Here is a 23796-nt window from a genome sequence, read left to right on the forward strand (position 1 = left end):
ACATTATGGATTAGCTTACTTTGTGTGCGAGATGAAATAATACAGCTCCGATCTGGTCTAACCTCCTGTATGAATACAAAGTACTGGGAGATTGGAGCACAAATGTTATACCTTTCAGAAAAGGTCCCCGAGTGGGAAGGGAGGGAACAGCCAAGTTTAGCTGTATCACATCACAAACCCTTCTATCTGCTCTCCTCCTCTCCTAGCACCATTAGCTTAAGGCTATGTGCCCACGATGCAGAAATGCTCCGGATTTTTTCTGAGCGTTTCTGCATCTCCCTGGCAGAAAAAACGCATGCGGATTGTACATGCGGATTGTACATGCGTTTCTTCAGCCAGGGACAAGCGTTTTTTACGCGCGATTTCGCATGCGGGTGGTCAAGCGCTTTCCAAGCCATTTTAGCATCACTTGGAAAGTGCTTGACAACTTTGTCACACTATATAAACCATGCAACCGGCATGGATTTTATATAGTGTGACCAAGTTAGTACTACAAAAAAAAAAAAAAAAAAAAAAAAAAGAGGAAAGGATAAAAATGGTAAAAAAAACCCAAACACTCACCTTCCGGTGCCCCCCACTCTCTCGCGGTGGTGTAAAAGGACCTTCCATGACGTCATTTAGTCATGTGACCGGTCACGCGACCGCCGACGTCAGTGGTTTTCCCCCATCGCGAGACAACGGGGAGCCAAGGCTTACTGGATAGAAGACCGCGGGACATCGGAAGTTGAGTATAATGTGTTTTCTTTTTTTTTTTTTGTACTATGGTACCCTGGTTTGGAGCAGAGTCCCCTCTTCTCCAGACCCGGGTACCATCAGCACATTGAATCGCTTAATATCCACATGTGCACATGTTGTCATGCGGATATTAAGCGATTCAATGCAAGTCAATGGTGGCCAAATCGCCGCGATTCCGCAAAATAATTGGTAGTGCTGCGTTTTTTTCCGCAATGATAATCCGCAGCGGAAATTTCCGCAGCATGTGCGCAGCACATGCGGATTATCATTGGGGAACATAGCAGACCTTCTACCAAGCGTTTTTTAAGCGTTTCTGCGGAAAAACGTAAAAAACGCATAGTGGGCACACAGCCTTACTGTACTGCCCCACCCTTCACACTGTCTAACCAGAGACATGCCACACTTTGGGCCCAAATACTTTGAATGTTAATATCGCTTATTCTATAAAGCTACAGAACACTCAGCAGAGCATCTGCTCACAGAATATAAGAAATCATCCAGTGTGTGTGTAAGTATAATAATACTTAATATCTTAATATCTCTGCAGCAGAAAACAAACAAAAAATGAAAAAGAAAATAAAAACATTTTATTCCGCTCTAAAGCTGTTGTTATATCGTCTTTAAGTCTCAAGTACATTTTGGTGAAAGGGCCTTTAACCACTTCGCACCAGAGCCTGATTTTGCCTTCGTGACCAGGCCAAATTTTTCAGTTCTGACCACTGTCACTTTATGAATTAATTACTCTGGAACGCTTCAACGGATCCCCCTGATCCTGAGATTGTTTTTTCGTGACATATTGTACTTCATGATAGTGGTAAAACTTCTTCGATATCACTTGCGTTCGTGAAAAAAATTGGAAATTTGGTGAAAATTTTGAAATTTTCTAATTTGAATTTTCATGCCCTTAAATCAGAGAGATATGTCACACAAAATAGTTAATAAATAAAATTTCCCACATGTCTACTATACATCAGCACAATTTTGGAACCAACATTTTTTTTTGTTAGGAAGCTATAAGGGTTAAAAGTTGACAAGCGATTTCTCATTTTTCCAACAAAATTTACAAAAACATTTTTTTTAGGGACCACATCTTATTTGAAGTGACTTTGAGGGGCCTTTATGACAGAAAATACCCAAAAGTGACAACATTCTAAAAACTGCACCCCTCAAGGTGCTCAAAACCACATTCAAGAAGTTTATTAACCCTTCAGGTGATTCACGGGAATTTTTGGAATGTGGAAGGAAACAATGAACATTTAACTTTTTTTCACAAAAATGTTACTTTAGACCCAATTTTTTTATTTTCACAAGGGTAACAGGAAAAAATTGACTACACAATTTGTAGTGCAATTCCTCATGAGTGCGCTGATACCTCATATGTGATGGAAAACCACTGTTTGGGCGCACTGCAGGGTTCGGAAGGGAAGGAGCGCCATTAGACTTTTTGAATGTAAAATTTGCTTGAATAATTAGAGGACGCCATGTTGCATTTGGGGAGCCCCTAATGTGCCTAAACAGTGGAAACCCCCCACAAGTGACACCATTTTGGAAACTAGACCCCTTAGGGAACTTATCTAGATGTGTGGTGAGCACCTTGCACCCCCAGGTGCTTCACAGAAGTTTATAATATTGAGCCGTAAAAATAAAATGTTCACATTTTTCCCACAAAAATTGTTTTTCATCCCCTAATTTTGCATTATCATAAGGGTAACAGGAGAAATTGCACCATGAAATTTGTTGTGCAATTTCACCGGAGTACGCCGATACCCCATATGTGGGGGAAAACCACTGCTTTGGTGTACGGCAGGGTTCGGAAGCGAAAGGAGCGCTATGTTGGCTGGGATAGGTTGCAGACACCATGTCACATTTGAAGAGCCGCTGACATGCCGAAACAGCAGAAACCCCCACAAGTGACCCCATTTTGTAAACTACACCTCTCAAAGAATTCATCTAGGGAAGTAATGAGTATTTTTAAATTTTTAAATTTATAACATTGGGCAGTGAAGAAAACAATTATATTTTTACCACAAAAAAATGTTTTACCCTCAGATTTTACATTTTCACACAGGACAATGGGTAAAAATGGTGCAAAATGTGTCACACAATTTCTTCTAAAAGTGTCAATACCCTATATGTGGCTGTATCGTACCACTCAGCCATACGGCGAGATCTGGGGGGGAAGGAGCGCTATTTGACAATTTGAGAACAAATTATTGTAGAATAGGCATTTGGATTTGGGAGCACAACATTTTCTGAATTTCTTTTGGCAGGCAAGGGCCATTTCGCTTTTCCAGAGCCTTTCTGCTACCAGTAACTTGGAAGTCCCTTATATTTCTAACAGATGACGGACCTGTGTGGGGACTAGCTTTTTTTGAGGACTGAGTTGAAGCTTTTATTGGGAATATTTTACATATTGTTTATCCGGCACTCTATGCTGAGCACTTACATCGGGGTTTCCATCTAAATTTCCAAGTGATGTAATTCAGATGAAACCCCTGCGGGATCCATTCACTGTAATGAGGCAGCAGAGTTACTCTGGACTCCGTCTGGCCTCTGTTTAGCGGTGTCCTTTTTTTCAGAAGTGCACAAAACTGTGGCCAACCGCACTTTTATGCACGCCTAAAACAAGTGACACCGTGGGATCCCAGGCCAGACGACATCCACAGTGGCCTATATCTGCCTCATTACAGGGAATCTTCCGTCATGGGTTCCGTCTGAATCACGTATTTCAGAGATTTACACGGAAAGTCTGGTGTAAGTGCTCAGCGCAGAGCGCAGGATAAATGTGAGCAGAGCCTTACTGCGATCTTTGGGAGACATAATAAACAAATCAGTAGCAGGTGAAGAATTGTTTTTATTTATTTTTTACGCCGTTCCTCGTGCGGTATAAGTGATGAGATTACTTTATTCTTCGGGTCGGTGCGATTACAGAGATACCGAATTTATATCGGGTTTTTATGATTGACAGCTGTCACACACTAAAAGACGCTTTTTGCAAAATCTAGTTTTTGCATCGCCATATTTTGAGAGCTATAATTTTTCTATATTTCGGCCGACAGTCATGTGACGGCTTGTTTTTTGTGGGACGAGTTGACATTTTTATTGTTATCATTTTTGGGTATGTGACATTTTTTGATCGCTTTCTATTTCGTTTTATGGGATGTAAAATTAACAAAAACCAACAATTCAGGAATTGTTTTTTGAGGGGTTTTCTTTATGCCGTTCTGCGTGTGGTAAAAATGATAAGGCAGCATTATTCTTCAGGTCAGTACGTTTACAGCGATACTACACTTACCGTATATTTTTTTATGTTTTGGCGCTTTAACACAATAAAACAATTTTATAGAAAAATTTTTTTTTTTTTGCATCGCTTTATTCTGAGAGCTATAACTTTTTTATTTTTCAGCTGATGGAGCTGTATGGCGGCTTTTTTTTTTGCAGAACAAGATGACGTTTTCAGCGGTACCATTTTTATTTCCATTTTGCTTTTTGGTCGCATTTTTTTCCATTTTTTGTTTGGTGATATGATGAAAAAGCAGTTTTTTGCTCCGTTTTTTATTTATTTTTATTACGTTGTGCACAGAAGGAGTTAATTAGTGTGGCAGTTTTATAGATCGGGTTGTTTCGGGCGCGGCGATACCAAATGTGTACTTTTTTGTTTTTGCATAAATATACGGATTTATTGGTTTAATATTTTATTTATTTTTATTTATTTTGTGATTTTTTTTTTAACAGTTTGAAAACATTTTTAGACTTTTTTTTCCCATTTTTACTTAGTCCTGTAAGGGACATTCATTTTTATTTTTCTAATCACTGTTCTCATGCAATGCAATAGACATGTATTGCATTGCATGAGAGCTTTGCTGACAGTTTCACACTGTCTCCTGCTAGACTTCAGCTGCATGCTGAAGTCTAGCAGGACACCGTACATGGCAGACCCGGAGACGGTCATGATACCTCCGGCTGCCATGACAACGGCAGGTCCTGTCAGACATCAGGGGGCCGTTGGAGAGGTAAGTGAACGACCCCCTCTCCTCTCACTATCTTCTAAATGCCGCGATCGCTATAGATCACGGCATATAGAAGATAGCAAAGGGTTATCATCATTGCGACCTGATCCAATCAGGTCCCAATGATGTCCCGTGCAGAGCGACAGCTCTGACAGTGCACCCGCAGCACTTGCAGGACCCTGGGGGTCCTGAGGGCTGCGGGACCACCAACCGTTAATAAACGTCGGCGCTGCACAGAGCCCAGGCAGCGCCAACGTTTATGTACAGTGGGCGGTCGGGAAGCGATTAAGTACATAAAAAACTGCATACATGTTTACATTGAAATGCCAGTGTTTCACAATTTTTTATGCAGATGAAACAAATCCAAAAATATGTTTCTAGCTCTATCAATCTCTTGATGGGTGTAGAGAAAAAAAAAAAAGGCTTTTGTCAACCTGTTTCTTCTAGAGCGTCAGATAAACCAAGGTGATACCTGGAATCACCATTAACCCCTTTCTGACATTTGTGGTAATAGTACGCCATGGTGCCCTGGGACTATTGGGCCAATGACGCACTATTACTTCAAATGGTGATCGCACCCGCACACATTAACCCCTGAAATGCTGCGATTGAAGTCGATTGCAGAATTGCGGGGGCAAGGGGAGGTAAGTGCCCATACTTACCTCCTCTCCGGAGTTCAGCGATGTCTGCGGCGGCTCCCGGATGTGGTCACGGTGTGCGCAGGTATGACCAAAGTAACTTCTCCCTCTGCAGCTGTGACAGCCTGTATAGCACAGGGATGCTGCTGTCAAATAGCGCTCCTTTTCCGAACCCTGCCATGTGCCCAAACAGTGGTTTTCCCCCACATATGGGGTATCTGCGTGCTCAGGAGGAATTGCACAACAAATTTTGGGGTCCATTTTTTTCCTGATACCCTTGCGAAAATTTTTGTAAAAAAAGTTAAATGTTCATTTTTTTCTTATACATTCCAAAAATTGCTGTGAAGCACCTGAAGGGTTAATAAAGTTCTTGAATGTGGTTTTAAACACCTTGAAGGGTGCAGTTTTTAGAATGGTGTTACTTTTGGGTATTTTCTGTCATAAAGGCCCCTCAAAGTCACTTCAAATGTGATGTGGTCCCTAAAAAAAATGGTTTTGTAAATTTTGTTGGAAAAATTAGAAATCGCTGGTCAACTTTTAACCCTTATAACCAAAAAAATTTTAGTTCCAAAATTGTGCAGATGTAAAGTAGACATGTGGGAAATGTTATTTATTAACTATTTTGTGTGACAAATCTCTGATTTAACCCCTTAAGCCCCGCGGGTGGTTTGCACGTTAATGACCGGGCCAATTTTTACAATTCTGACCACTGTCACTTTATGAGGTAATTACTCTGGAACGCTTCAACGGATCCCCCTGATTCTGAGATTGTTTTTTCGTGACATATTGTACTTCATGATTGTGGAAAAATTTCTTCGATATCACTTGCGTTTGTGAAAAAAACGGAAATTTGGCGAAAATTTTGAAAAATTTGCAATTTTCAAAATTTGAATTTTTAAGCCCTGAAATCAGAGCGATATGTCACACAAAAGAGTTAATAAATAACATTTCCCACATGTCTACTTTACATCAGCACAATTTTGGAACCAAAATTTTTTTGTGTTAGGGAGCTATAAGGGTTAAAAGTTGACCAGCGATTTCTCATTTTTCCAACAAAATTTACAAAACCATTTTTTTTTAGGGACCACATCACATTTGAAGTCACTTTGAGAGGTCTTTATGACAGAAAATACCCAAAAGTGACACCATTCTAAAAACTGCACCCCTCAAGGTGCTCAAAACCACATTCAAGAACTTTATTAACCCTTCAGGTGCTTCATAGGAATTTTTTGAATGTGGAAGAAAAAAAAATGAACATTTAACTTTTTTCACAAAAATGTTACTTTAGACCCAATTTTTTTTATTTTCACAGGGGTAACAAGAAAAAATGGACCGCAAAATTTGTTGTGCAATTTCCCCTGGGCACGCAGATACCCAATATTTGGGGAAAAAACACTGTTTGGGCGCACTGTAGGGCTCGGAAGGGAAGGAGCGCCATTTGACTTTTTGATTGTAAAATTTGCTTGAATAATTAGCGGACACCATGTTGTGTTTAGAGAGCCCCTGTGTGCCCAAACATTGGAGCTCCCCCACAAGTGACCCCATTTTGGAAACTAGACCCCCCAAGGCACCTATCTAGATGCATAGTGAGCACTTGGAACCACCAGGTGTTTCACAAATTGATTCATAAAAATGAAAAAGTGTTTTTTTTTCTTCACTTTTTCATTATTACGAATCAATTTGTGAAGCACCTGGGGGTTCCAAGTGCTCACTATGCATCTAGAAAGGTGCCTTGGGGGGTCTAGTTTCCAAAATGGGGTCACTTGTGGGGGAGCTCCAAAGTTTGGGCACAGAGGGGCTCTCCAAACGCAATGTGGTGTCCGCTAACAATTTGAGCCGATTTTCCATTCAATTTGTTAGCGGATATCATGTTGCATTTAGAGAGTCCCTGCGTGCCCAAACATTGGAGCTCCCCCACAAGTGACCCCATTTTGGAAACTAGACCCCCCAAGGCACCTATCTAGATTCATAGTGAGCACTTGGAACCCCAGGTGCTTCACAAATTGATTCATAAAAATGAAAAAGTGTTGTTTTTTTTTCACTTTTTCATTTTTACGAATCAATTTGTGAAGCACCTGGGGATTCCAAGTGCTCACTATGCATCTAGATAGGTGCCTTGGGGGGTCTAGTTTCCAAAATGGGGTCACTTGTGGGGGAGCTCCAATGTTTGGGCACACAGGGGCTCTCCAAACGCAACATGGCGTCCGCTAACAATTTGAGCCGATTTTCCATTCAATTTGTTAGCGGACACCATGTCGCGTTTGGAGAGCCCGTGATGTGCCTAAACAGTGGAGCTCCCCCACAAGTGTCCCCATTTTGGAAACTATACCCCTCAAGGATTTTATTAAGGTGTATAGTGAACATTTTGAACCCAGAGGTACGGCACAGAATTTGTTTACATTAGGTCATCATATTGAATAAGTTGTCATTATTCTTGAGCGCAAGTGCTCGCTACTTGAGTTTGCATCGGGTACTCAGGTATGCACCATGTACAGCGTGTGCTCGAGTGACATGCTCGAGTCCCTGCTCCGCATGTTTCACGGTTATTAGGCACCCAAAAAAAAACATGCGGGGATCGCTCGTGCATGGCAGGCAATCCCCGTAAAGTTTTTTGGCCGCGAAGCATATGGGGCAGAGACTCGAGCATGTCACTCAAATACCCACGATACTCAATGCATACCAGAGCACCCGATGCAAACTCAAGTAGCGAGCACTTGCTCTCAACACTAGTCGCCATATCGTCATCTTTTTTTCTTACTTTTGAAAAAAATCCCAACCCCAGAACTAGCCCCAGCACAACCCTAGCCCCAGCACAACCCTAACCCAAGAGTTTATTTTTGACGCCGTTCCTTGTGCGGTATAAGTGATTAGACGACTTTATTCTTCGGGTCGGTGTGATTACAGCAATGCCAGAATCATATGGGGTTTTTATGACTGACAGCTGTCACACACTAAAAGACGCATTTTTTGTAAAATCTAGTTTTTGCATCGCCATATTTTGAGAGCTATAATTTTTCCAGATTTTGGCAGACAGTCATGTGACGGCTCGTTTTTTGCGGGATGACTTGACGTTGTTATTGGTGCCATTTTCAGGCACGTGACATTTTTTGATCGCTTTCTATTCCGATTTTTGGGAGGCAGAATAAACAAAAACCAACAATTCAGGAATTGTTTTTTTTTTTTTTTTTTTTATTCTGTTCCGCGTGTGGTAAAATTGATGAGGTAGCTTTATTCTTCGGGTCAGTACGTTTACAGCGGTACCACATTTGTATCATTTTTCTATGTTTTGACGCTTATACACAATAAAAGCTATTTTATAGAAAAAAATATTTTTTAGTCTCGCTTTATTCTGAGAGCTATAACTTTTTTATTTTTCGGCTGATGGAGCTGTATGGCAGCTTGTTTTTTGCGGGACGAGATGACGTTTTCAGCGGTATCATTTTTATTTATATGCGTCTTTTTGATCGCGTGTTAGTCCACTTTTTATTTGGCGGTATGGTGATAAAGCATTGTTTTTTGATTCGTTTTTTTTTTTTTTTACCGTGTTCACTGAAGGGGTTAACTAGTGGGACAGTTTTATAGGTCAGGTTTTTCCGGACGCGGCGATACCAAATATGTGTACTTTTATTGTTTTTTTTTTATTTTTTTTTATAACATTTATTGATGGGTACATTATATTTTTATTTTTGGTGTATTATTTTTTTTATTATTTTTTTATAATATTTTTGCACATTTTTTTTTTTTCCACTTTCACACAGTTTATACACTTTATTACTTTGTCCCACTCTGGGACTTTCACTTTTTTTTTTCTGATCGCCTGCATGGCACAGGAATGGAGCACCATCCCTATGCCATGAAGGCTGTCAGAAGTGCACAGTGTGAAGATTGCTTGGAGATGCACTGCGCATGTCCAAGCAATCTTCCTGCTCTCTGGTGACCCGGATGTTGTCATGACGACATCGGGTCGTCATGGCAACACCCGGGAAGCCTTTGCAGACTGCGCTGGAAGCCGGAAGAGGAGGTGAGTATCGCCGATCACCTCCCCTTGCCCCCGCAATGCCGCGATCGACTTCGATCGCAGCATCGCGGGGGTTAATGTGCTGGGAGCGGTGCAGGACCGCTCCCTGCACATAGTACCGGGTGTCAGCTGTGACAATCAGCTGACACCCGGCGGCGATCGCGCCCGCACAGCCTGTGTGCGCGCGCGATCGCGATGACGTACTAATACGGGTCTGGCTCTTAAGTCCCAGGGCACAGACGCGTATTAGTACGTCAGATGTTATTAAGGGGTTAATGGCATAAAATCTTAAATTTTGACAACTGCGAAAGTTTCGCCAAATTTCTGTTTTTTTCACAAATAAATGCAAGTGATAGCGATGAAATTTTACCACTATCATGAAGTACAATATGTCACGAAACACCCATCTAAGAATCAGGGGGATCCGTTGAAGTGTTCCAGAGTTCTTACCTTAATGTGACAGTGGTCAGAATTGTAAAAATTGGCCCGGTCATTAACGTGCAAACCATTCTCGGGGTTAAAGGGGTTAAGGTGTCCAAAGTCACAAAAAAATATAAATGTAAAAATCAATCAAGCGAGGCACAAAGTGCAGTGTACCTCACAATAAATCTTACTTCGATCCCTGCTGGAGTAAGATTTGTGACATTGCTAATACAGTGTAGCTAGAAAGCCCCTTTATATACACACTTTCCGTGTTCCAATAATGGTAGTGTTTGGGAAATGAGCTGTTAGGGCCACTACACTGCTGCTGAGCAGAGGCGCTGCCTAGCAACCAGCCTGGAATCTGGGGGCATGTCTCATTAGAAAACAGCATGCTGCGCTGCCAATCCCAAGATGGTGGCTCCTGTAAACTGATTTTCTCATAACATAATTCATATAATGATAGTCATTCTTCAAAAAGTAGTTTATTTCTACAGTCTCCTTACTGTAATATACCATAGAATGTGTGAAGGCGATAGGTCCTCTTTAAGGGCTTAAACTGCCATGGTAGCTGCCAACACTGATTGTGGCTGAAGCAGCAAGTTGTGAGCTATAGTGTACAGCTGATAGCTGCTGGAGAGGCTGCTGGTCTCTCATAATTCTGCTCAGTTTTAAGTTGTATTGGCAGACATTAAGGTGTTAAATTGATAAATGCGGAGCCTCTTTAATTACAGGGTTTGTCCACTACTGGATAACACCTTATTAAAGGGAACCTTACACCTATGTCTTTATGCCACTGTTCACACTGCTTCCATCAAGCCCCTATAGGGTGTGTGCTCACTGTCCAGAGACGCCTGTGGCTTCCGCTCATTATGCAAATGAACGGCAACATTTTTTTTCACATGTGGACTTTTCTCGTATAGGTTAGGTCTATGGGGAAAGCCAGCATGCGGATCCACAAGAAACACTGACATGCTGTGGTGTGGAAAGACACGCTGCATGTCAGTTTCCGGGGGTGATTAGCAGGTGCCAGATACGCATAGTGGACATGGGATTTCTAGAAATCCATCCACTATGCTGCAACATCTGGCCACCGTGGGTTTGATGCTGCATAAACATGCAGCAGCTCCAGATCAAGTGCACGTACTCATTGTTTTCTGTTTTATTTCCAGAACATAATTTTAGAGGTTTATTCATCCCACTAATCACGTCATCATGCTCCTATAGGTGTGAGTAAAAGGATTTCCACGAGCCAATCATGAGATCTGCAGAGCCAGTGGTAACAGCTAGCCGAGTCCAGCTTCACTCCAGCGCCCTGGGCTTGCGCAGTGCCCGGAGCCAGCAAGACAGATTTGCAAAGAGCCAGGGTGACACTGCTCTTGTAAATCATGTTACTCACGTCCACAGGAGAGCGATACAATGATTAGTGGGAGAAAACAACCAACCCATCTAGTCACTGAATTTCATATCCTTAGCCAAATTAAACAAATTGTTTAACAAAGCAAAAGAAAGCGGCTTGTTGCAAGCAGTATAAAGAGTGCGCTAAAGATGTGGGACCTGGGGAGCAGTCAGGTTTCCCCTTAATATATATTCACCTCCTAGAACAGCACGGCATTCCCTGAAGGTCTGCTAGGAACAACACATGGCGGTGGCTGCTGGGCTGAATCAATGCAGCTGATCAGGTATAGTGCTCACATTTCACCCTAGCCACTGCTTATTCCAGCTCTGCTAGAATGTGACCACTGCTGCCGATCAGCGGCTATTGATGGGCCACAGCGCTCACCGCCACATGCAATAGAGCACGGTGAATGGAGAAGTGCTAGCGCAGGAGGGGAGAATAAGTCTTTGGCTACCGCCCCACTATTAGTACTCAGTATGTGTAAGCCAAAACCAGGAGTGGCTGAAATATGCAGAAATGGTGACGTGTTTCTAGTATACTCACCCTCTCCTGGTTTTGGCTTACACATACTGAGGTAAAATACTGAACATGGCCTTCTCCTCACCTCCCTGTACCCACAACTAAGGGGATGCACCTCAGAGTAAGAAGCAGGTAATGAGCTCCACACATGGCCCACATCCATGGCCGGCCAGCAATAAAGTAGCCTGCATACACCCAGCACTAGCAGAGTTCCGGGATAGCAGCCAATCACAGAGAGACACAACACTCCACAGATCCGGACTGTGCTGCCTGCTGCATGGAGGGCACGGCTGCCTCTGACGCCCGGCCGGTGCGGTGGGCCCGGCCAGGGAAGCACGCCAAGTCCGCAGCCGGTACACCGCGCTACTCACCAGAAGTACCAGCACACAGGCCGGGTCACTGAGAGGAAGGAAGATGGCGTGTCTCATTGTCAGGACGCCGGAGACACCAGCTCTTCCAATGACTCGGTGTACTTCCGCAGCCGGCTAGGCAGGTAAGGTAACGATGTTAATGTGCATTGGCTGCCGGGAGGTATGACGTCAAGCCGCTGTAGTCACCTCCTGAACGCCTTCAGGCTACTTCCGGAGCGCGCAGCTGGTACGTGCCGTGCGCGTGATGCACGAGCAGGATGACGTGCTCGCTCACATGTACGTGGGTGGGTCGTGTCTACACTGATGGGAGTCGGGACGCTGCTGTGAGGCACTGAGCCCATACTAGGGAACTAACAGCAGAGAGGAACTAACCTCGCATTACCAGTGCTGGAGTACAGCCAGCCCTCCAAGAGACCCTATGTCCCATCACTGGGAAGCGGCTTTGCCTATGTGTCCCCTAGTGGTCCTACATAGAACTAGTTTTCAACCAGCGCCCAGTGAAATGACGATTTCCTAAGTGATGGATGTCTCAATATGGAAACCGCTGGTGGTACCAGCCTCTTGTGCAGTGCCCCCAGAGGAACACCGTCACACCACACACTGTATACGCCATAAGCACCACACACACTGTATACGCCATAAGCACCACACACACTGTATACGCCGTCACACCACACACTGTATACGCCATAAGCACCACACACACTGTATACGCCGTCACACCACACACTGTATACGCCGTACGCACCACACACACTGTATACACCGTCACACCACACACTGTATACGCCATAAGCACCACACACACTGTATACACCGTCACACCACACACTGTATACGCCATAAGCACCACACACACTGTATACGCCATAAGCACCACACACACTGTATACGCCGTCACACCACACACTGTATACGCCGTACGCACCACACACACTGTATACACCGTCACACCACACACTGTATACGCCATAAGCACCACACACACTGTATACACCGTCACACCACACACTGTATACGCCATAAGCACCACACACACTGTATACGCCGTCACACCACACACTGTATACGCCATAAGCACCACACACACTGTATACGCCATAAGCACCACACACACTGTATACGCCGTCACACCACACACACTGTATACACCGTCACACCACACACTGTATACGCCATAAGCACCACACACACTGTATACACCGTCACACCACACACTGTATACGCCATAAGCACCACACACACTGTATACACCGTCACACCACACACTGTATACGCCATAAGCACCACACACACTGTATACGCCATAAGCACCACACACACTGTATACGCCGTCACACCACACACTGTATACGCCATAAGCACCACACACACTGTATACGCCGTCACACCACACACTGTATACGCCGTACGCACCACACACACTGTATACACCGTCACACCACACACTGTATACGCCATAAGCACCACACACACTGTATACACCGTCACACCACACACTGTATACGCCATAAGCACCACACACACTGTATACGCCGTCACACCACACACTGTATACGCCATAAGCACCACACACACTGTATACGCCATAAGCACCACACACACTGTATACGCCGTCACACCACACACACTGTATACACCGTCACACCACACACTGTATACGCCATAAGCACCACACACACTGTATACACCGTCACACCACACACTGTATACGCCATAAGCACCACACACACTGTATACACCGTCACACCACACACTGTATACGCCATAAGCACCACACACACTGTATACGCCGTCACACCACACACTGTATACGCCATAAGCACCACACACACTGTATACGCCGTACGCACCACACACACTGTATACGCCGTACGCACCACACACACACTGTATACACCGTCACACCACACACTGTATACACCGTACGCTCCACACACACTGTATACACCGTCACACCACACACTGTATACACCGTACGCTCCACACACACTATACGCCGTCACACCACACACTGTATACGCCATAAGCACCACACACACTGTATACGCCATAAGCACCACACACACTGTATACGCCATAAGCACCACACACACTGTATACGCCGTCACACCACACACACTGTATACGCCATAAGCACCACACACACACTGTATACACCGTCACACCACACACTGTATACACCGTACGCTCCACACACACTATACGCCGTACACACCACACACTGTATACGCCGTCACACCACACACACACTGTATACGCCATAAGCACCACACACTGTATACGCCATAAGCGCCACACAAACTGTATACGCCGTCACACCACACACACTGTATACGCCGTCACACCACACACTGTATACGCCATAAGCACCACACACTGTATACACCACACGCACCGCACACACACACACACACACACTGTATACACCGTACGCACCACACACACAAACACACACTGTATACGCCGTACGCACCACACACACAAACACACACTGTATACGCCGTACGCACCACACACACTGTATACACCGTACGCACCACACACACTGTATACGCCGTATGCACCACACACTGTATACGCAGTACGCACCACACACACTGTATACACCGTACGCACCACACACACACTGTATACTCCGTACGCACCACACACACTGTATAGACCGTACGCACCACCACACACTGTATAGACCGTACGCACCACACACACTATACACCGTACGCACCACACACACTGTATACTCCGTACGCACCACACACACTGTATACTCCGTACGCACCACACACACTGTATACACCGTACGCACCACCACACACTGTATAGACCGTACGCACCACCACACACTGTATACACCGTACGCACAACACACACTGTATACACCGTACGCACCACACACACTGTATACACCGTACGCACCACACACACACTGTATAGACCGTACGCATCACACACACTGTATACTCCGTACGCACCACACACACACTGTATAGACCGTACGCATCACACACACTGTATACTCCGTACGCACCACACACACTGTATACACCGTACGCACCACACACACTGTATACACCGTACGCACCACCACACACTGTATACACCGTACGTACCACACACACTGTATACACCGTACGCACCACACACACTGTATACGCCGTCACACCACACACTGTATACGCCATAAGCACCACACACACTGTATACGCCATAAGCACCACACACACTGTATACGCCGTCACACCACACACTGTATACGCCATAAGCACCACACACACTGTATACGCCGTCACACCACACACTGTATACGCCGTCACACCACACACACTGTATACACCGTCACACCACACACTGTATACGCCATAAGCACCACACACACTGTATACACCGTCACACCACACACTGTATACGCCATAAGCACCACACACACTGTATACACCGTCACACCACACACTGTATACGCCATAAGCACCACACACACTGTATACGCCGTCACACCACACACTGTATACGCCATAAGCACCACACACACTGTATACGCCGTACGCACCACACACACTGTATACGCCGTACGCACCACACACACACTGTATACACCGTCACACCACACACTGTATACACCGTACGCTCCACACACACTGTATACACCGTACGCTCCACACACACTATACGCCGTCACACCACACACTGTATACGCCATAAGCACCACACACACTGTATACGCCATAAGCACCACACACACTGTATACGCCATAAGCACCACACACACTGTATACGCCGTCACACCACACACACTGTATACGCCATAAGCACCACACACACACTGTATACACCGTCACACCACACACTGTATACACCGTACGCTCCACACACACTATACGCCGTACACACCACACACTGTATACGCCGTCACACCACACACACACTGTATACGCCATAAGCACCACACACTGTATACGCCATAAGCACCACACAAACTGTATACGCCGTCACACCACACACACTGTATACGCCGTCACACCACACACTGTATACGCCATAAGCACCACACACTGTATACACCACACGCACCGCACACACACACACACACACTGTATACACCGTACGCACCACACACACAAACACACACTGTATACGCCGTACGCACCACACACACAAACACACACTGTATACGCCGTACGCACCACACACACTGTATACACCGTACGCACCACACACACTGTATACGCCGTATGCACCACACACTGTATACGCAGTACGCACCACACACACTGTATACACCGTACGCACCACACACACACTGTATACTCCGTACGCACCACACACACTGTATAGACCGTACGCACCACCACACACTGTATAGACCGTACGCACCACACACACTATACACCGTACGCACCACACACACTGTATACTCCGTACGCACCACACACACTGTATACACCGTACGCACCACCACACACTGTATAGACCGTACGCACCACACACACTGTATACACCGTACGCACCACCACACACTGTATACACCGTACGCACAACACACACTGTATACACCGTACGCACCACACACACTGTATACACCGTACGCACCACACACACACTGTATAGACCGTACGCATCACACACACTGTATACTCCGTACGCCCCACACACACTGTATACACCGTACGCACCACACACACTGTATACACCGTACGCACCACCACACACTGTATACACCGTACGTACCACACACACTGTATACACCGTACGCACCACACACACTGTATACGCCGTCACACCACACACTGTATACGCCATAAGCACCACACAAACTGTATACGCCGTCACACCACACACTGTATACGCCATAAGCACCACACACACTGTATACGCCGTCACACCACACACTGTATACGCCATAAGCACCACACAAACTGTATACGCCGTCACACCACACACTGTATACGCCACACGCACCGCACACACACACACTGTATACACCGTACGCACCACACACACAAACACACACTGTATACACCGTACGCACCACACACACACTGTATAGACCGTACGCACCACACACACTGTATACTCCGTACGCACCACACACACTGTATACGCCATAAGCACCACACACACTGTATACGCCGTACGCACCACACACACTGTATACGCCGTAAGCACCACACACACTGTATACGCCATAAGCACCACACACACTGTATACGCCATAAGCACCACACACACTGTATACGCCGTACGCACCACACACACTGTATACACCGTACGCACCACCACACACACTGTATACGCCGTACGCACCACACACTGTATACGCTGTACGCACCACACACACTGTATACGCCGTCACACCACACACACTGTATACGCTGTACGCACCACACACACTGTATACGCCGTCACACCACACACACACTGTATACGCCGTACGCACCACACACACTGTATACGCCGTACTCACCACCACACACACTGTATACACCGTACGCACCACACACACTGTATACGCCGTACGCACCACACACACTGTATACGCCGTACGCACCACACACACTGTATACACCGTACGCACCACACACACTGTATACTCCGTACGCACCACACACACTGTATACTCCGTACGCACCACACACACTGTATACGCCGTACGCACCACACACACACTGTATACTCCATACGTACCACAAACACTGTATACGCCGTTCGCACCACACACACACTGTATACGCCGTACGCACCACACACATACACTGTAGACTCCGTACGCACCACACACACACTGTATACTCCGTACGCACCACACACACACTGTGGACTCCGTACGCACCACACACACTGTATACGCCATACGCACCGCACACACACACTGTATACTCCGTACGCACCACACACACACACTATATACGCCGTTCGCACCACACACACACACACTGTATACGCCGTACGCACCACACACACTGTATACGCCGTACGCACCACAAACACACACTGTATACGCCGTACGCACCACAAACACACACTGTATACGCCGTACGCACCACAAACACACACTGTATACGCCGTGCGCACCACACACACACTGTATACGCCGTACGCACCACACACACTGTATACGCAGTACACACCACACACACTGTATACGCAGTACGCACCACACACACTGTATACGAAGTACGCACCACACACACACTGTATACGCAGTACGCACCACACACACACTGTATACGCAGTACGCACCGCACACACACTGTATACGCCGTACGCACCACGCACACACTGCATACGCCGTACGCACCACACACACACTGTATACTCCATACGCACCACACACACACTGTATACGCCGTACGCACCACACACACTGTATACACAATTCGCACCACACACACTCACTGTATACGCCGTACACACCACACACACACACTGTATACGCCGTACGCACCACAAACACACACTGTATACGCCGTATGTACCACACACACTGTATACGCCGTACCCACCACAAACACACACTGTATACGCCGTACCCACCACAAACACACACTGTATACGCCATACGCACCACACACTGTATACGCTGTATGCACCACAAACACACACTGTGTACGCCGCACGCACCACACACACACTGTATACGCCGTACGCACCACACACACACACACACACACACACTCTATACGCCGTACGCATCACACACTGTATACGCCGTACTCATCACACACTGTATACGCCGTATGCACCACACACACACTGTATACGCCGTATGCACCACACACACACAGTATACGCCGTATGTACCATACACACACAGTGTTTACGCCGTATGCACTACACACACTGTATACGCCGTACGCACCACACACACTGTATACGCAGTACGCACCACACGCACACTGTATACGCCATACGCACCACACACACACACACACACACACTGTATACGCCGTACGCACCACACACACTGTATACTCCATACGCACCACACACACACTGTATACGCTGTACGCACCACAAACACACACTGTATACGCCGTACGCACCACACACACACTGTATACGCCGTACGCACCACACACACACACACACACTGTATACGCCGTACGCATCACACACTGTATACGCCGTACGCATCACACACTGTATACGCCGTACGCACCACACACATACACTGTATACGCCGTATGCACCACACACACACTGTATACGCCGTACGTACCACACACACACACTGTATACGCCGTACGTACCACACACACACACTGTATACGCCGTATGCACCACACACACTGTATACGCCGTACGCACCACACACACTGTATACGCCGTACGCACCACACACACACTGTATACGCCGTACGCACCACACACACTGTATACGCCGTACGCACCACACACACACTGTATACGGCGTACGCACCACACACACACTGTATACGCCGTACGCACCACACACACACTGTATACGGCGTACGCACCACACACACACTGTATACGGCGTACGCACCACACACACACACAGTATACGCCGTATGCACCATACACACACTGTATACGCCGTATGCACCATACACACACTGTATACGCCGTACGCACCACACACACTGTGTACGCCGTACGCACCACACAAACACTGTACGCCGTACGCACCACACAAACACTGTACGCCGTACACACCACACACACACTGTATACTGCGTACGCACCACACACACTGTATACGGCGTATGCACCGCACACACACACACAGTATACGCCGTACGCACCACACACACTGTATACGCCGTATGCACCATACACACACACTGTACGCCGTACGCACTACACACACACTGTACGCCGTAAGCACCACACACACACTGTGTATGCCGTACGCACCACACACACACTGTGTACGCCGTACGCACCACACACACACTGTGTACGCCGTACGCACCACACACACACACTGTGTACGCCATACGCACCACACACACTGTGTACGCCGTACGCACCACACACACACTGTGTACGCCGTACGCACCACACACACACTGTGTACGCCGTACGCACCACACACACACTGTGTACGCCGTACGCACCACACACACACTGTGTACGCCGTACGCACCACACACAGACTGTGTACGCCGTACGCACCACACACAGACTGTGTACGCCGTACGCACCACACACACTGTGTACGCCGTACGCACCACACACACTGTGTACGCCGTATGCACCACACACACACTGTGTACGCCGTACGCACCACACACACACACAGTGTTCGCCGTACGCACCACACACACACACTGTGTTCGCCGTACGCACCACACACACACACTGTGTTCGCCGTACGCACGACACACACACACTGTGTACGCCGTACGCAACACACACACACACTGTGTACGCCGTACGCACCACACACACACACTGTGTATGCACCACACACACACTGTGTACGCCGTACGCACCACACACACACACTGTGTACGCCGTACGCACCACACACACTGTGTACGCCGTACGCACCACACACACACACACACACTGTGTACGCCGTACGCACCACACACACACACTCTATACGCCGTACGCACCACACACACTGTATACGCCGTACGCACCACACAAACACTGTATACTCCGTACGCACCACACACACACTGTGTACGCCGTACGCACCACACACACTGTGTACGCCGTACGCACCACACACACACACACTGTATACACCGTACGCACCACAAACACACACTGTATACGCCGTACGCACAACACACACACTGTATACGCCGTACGCACAACACACACACTGTACACGCCGTACGCACCACACACACTGTACACGCCGTACGCACCACACACACACACTGTATACGCAGTACGCACCACACACACACTGTATACGCCGTACGCACAACACACACACACACACACTGTATACGCCGTTCGCACCACGCACACACTGCATACGCCGTACGCACCACACACACACTGTATACTCCATACGCACCACACACACACACTGTATACGCCGTACGCACCACACACACTGTATACACAATTCGCACCACACACACTCACTGTATACGCCGTATGTACCACACACACTGTATACACCGTACCCACCACAAACACACACTGTATACGCCGTATGTACCACACACACTGCATACGCCGTACGCACCACACACACTGTATACTCCATACGCACCACACACACACTGTATACGCCGTACGCACCACAAACACACACTGTATACGCCGTGCGCACCACACACACTGTATACGCCGTACGCACCACCACACACACTGTATACGCCGTACACACCACACACTCTGTATACTCCGTACACACACACACTCTGTATACTCCGTACGCACCACACACACACACTGTATACGCCGTTCGCACCACACAAACTCACTGTATACGCCGTACGCACCACACACACTGTATACACAATTCGCACCACACACACTCACTGTATACGCCGTACGCACCACACACACACACACACTGTATACGCCGTGCGCACCACAAACACACACTGTATACGCCGTATGTACCACACACACTGTATACGCCGTACGCACCACACACACTGTATACGCTGTATGCACCACAAACACACACTGTATACGCCGCACACACCACATACACACTGTATACGCCGTACGCACCACAAACACACACTGTATACGCCGTACGCATCACACACTGTATACGCCGTACGCATCACACACTGTATACGCCGTACGCACCACACACACACACTGTATACGCCGTACGCACCACACACACTGTATACGCCGTACGCACCACACACATACACACTGTATACGCCGTATGTACCACACACACACACTGTTTACGACGTACGCACCACACACACTGTATACGCCGTACGCACCAGACACACTGTATACGCCGTACGCACCACACACACACTGTATACGCCGTACGCACCACACACACACTGTATGCGCCGTACGCACCACACACACACTGTATACGGCGTATGCACCACACACACACTGTATACGGCGTATGCACCACACACACTGTATACGCCGTATGCACCATACACACACTGTATACGCCATACGCACCACACACACTGTATACGCCGTACGCACCACACACACACTGTACGCCGTACGCACCACACACACACTGTACGCCGTACGCACCACACACACACTGTATACTGCGTACGCACCACACACACACACTGTATACGCCGTACGCAACACACACACTGTATACACAATTCGCACCACACACACTCACTGTATACGCCGTATGTACCACACACACTGTATACACCGTACCCACCACAAACACACACTGTATACGCCGTATGTACCACACACACTGCATACGCCGTACGCACCACACACACTGTATACTCCATACGCACCACACACACACTGTATACGCCGTACGCACCAGAAACACACACTGTATACGCCGTACGCACCACACACACTGTATACGCCGTACACACCACACACTCTGTATACTCCGTACACACACACACTCTGTATACTCCGTACGCACCACACACACACACTGTATACGCCGTACGCACCACACACACTGTATACGCCGTTCGCACCACACACACTCACTGTATACGCCGTACGCACCACACACACTGTATACACAATTCGCACCACACACACTCACTGTATACGCCGTACGCACCACACACACACACACACTGTATACACCGTGCGCACCACAAACACACACTATATACGCCGTATGTACCACACACACTGTATACGCCGTACGCACCACACACACTGTATACGCTGTATGCACCACAAACACACACTGTATACGCCGCACGCACCACACACACACTGTATACGCCGTACGCATCACACACTGTATACGCCGTACGCATCACACACTGTATACGCCGTACGCACCACACACATACACTGTATACGCCTTATGCACCACACACACACTGTATACGCCGTATGTACCACACACACACACTGTATACGCCGTACGCACCACACACACTGTATACGCCGTACGCACCACACACACTGTATACGCCGTACGCACCACACACACTGTATACGCCGTACACACCACACACACACTGTATACGCCGTACGCACCACACACACACTGTATACGCCGTACGCACCACACACACACTGTATACGCCGTACGCACCACACACACACTGTATACGGCGTACGCACCACACACACACACTGTATACGGCGTATGCACCACACACACACACTGTATACGGCGTATGCACCACACACACACTGTATACGCCGTATGCACCATACACACACTGTATACGCCGTACTCACCACACACACTGTATACGCCGTACGCACCACACACAATGTGTACGCCGTACGCACCACACACACACTGTACGCCGTACGCAACACACACACACTGTATACTGCGTACGCACCACACACACACTGTATACGGCGTACGCACCACACACACTGTATACGGCGTACGCACCACACACACACACACACAGTATACGCCGTATGCACCACACACACACAGTATACGCCATATGCACCACACACACTGTATACGCCGTACGCACCACACACACACTGTGTACGTCGTACGCATTACACACATACTGTACGCCGTACGCACCACACACACACTGTGTACGCCGTACGCACCACACAC

The 23796-nt window shown here is 47.4% G+C and overlaps 1 protein-coding gene across 1 annotated transcript in view; it reads right to left on the reverse strand.

The window, feature by feature from the left end:
• The window catches only part of ERP44 (endoplasmic reticulum protein 44), a 140749-nt gene extending 128390 nt beyond the window's left edge, over positions 1–12359 (reverse strand). Inside the window, exon 1 of the mRNA XM_073678418.1 lies at positions 12111–12359. Coding sequence (XP_073534519.1) covers positions 12111–12167 — 57 coding nt within the window. The 5' untranslated portion in view covers positions 12168–12359. The remainder of the gene's footprint in view (positions 1–12110) is intronic.
• Positions 12360–23796: the final 11437 nt, after the last annotated feature.

Source organism: Phyllobates terribilis, unplaced genomic scaffold (genome assembly GCF_046119375.1).
Source record: "Phyllobates terribilis strain yellow unplaced genomic scaffold, ASM4611937v1 Scaffold_4__5_contigs__length_816908805, whole genome shotgun sequence".
Lineage (NCBI taxonomy): Eukaryota > Metazoa > Chordata > Amphibia > Anura > Dendrobatidae > Phyllobates > Phyllobates terribilis.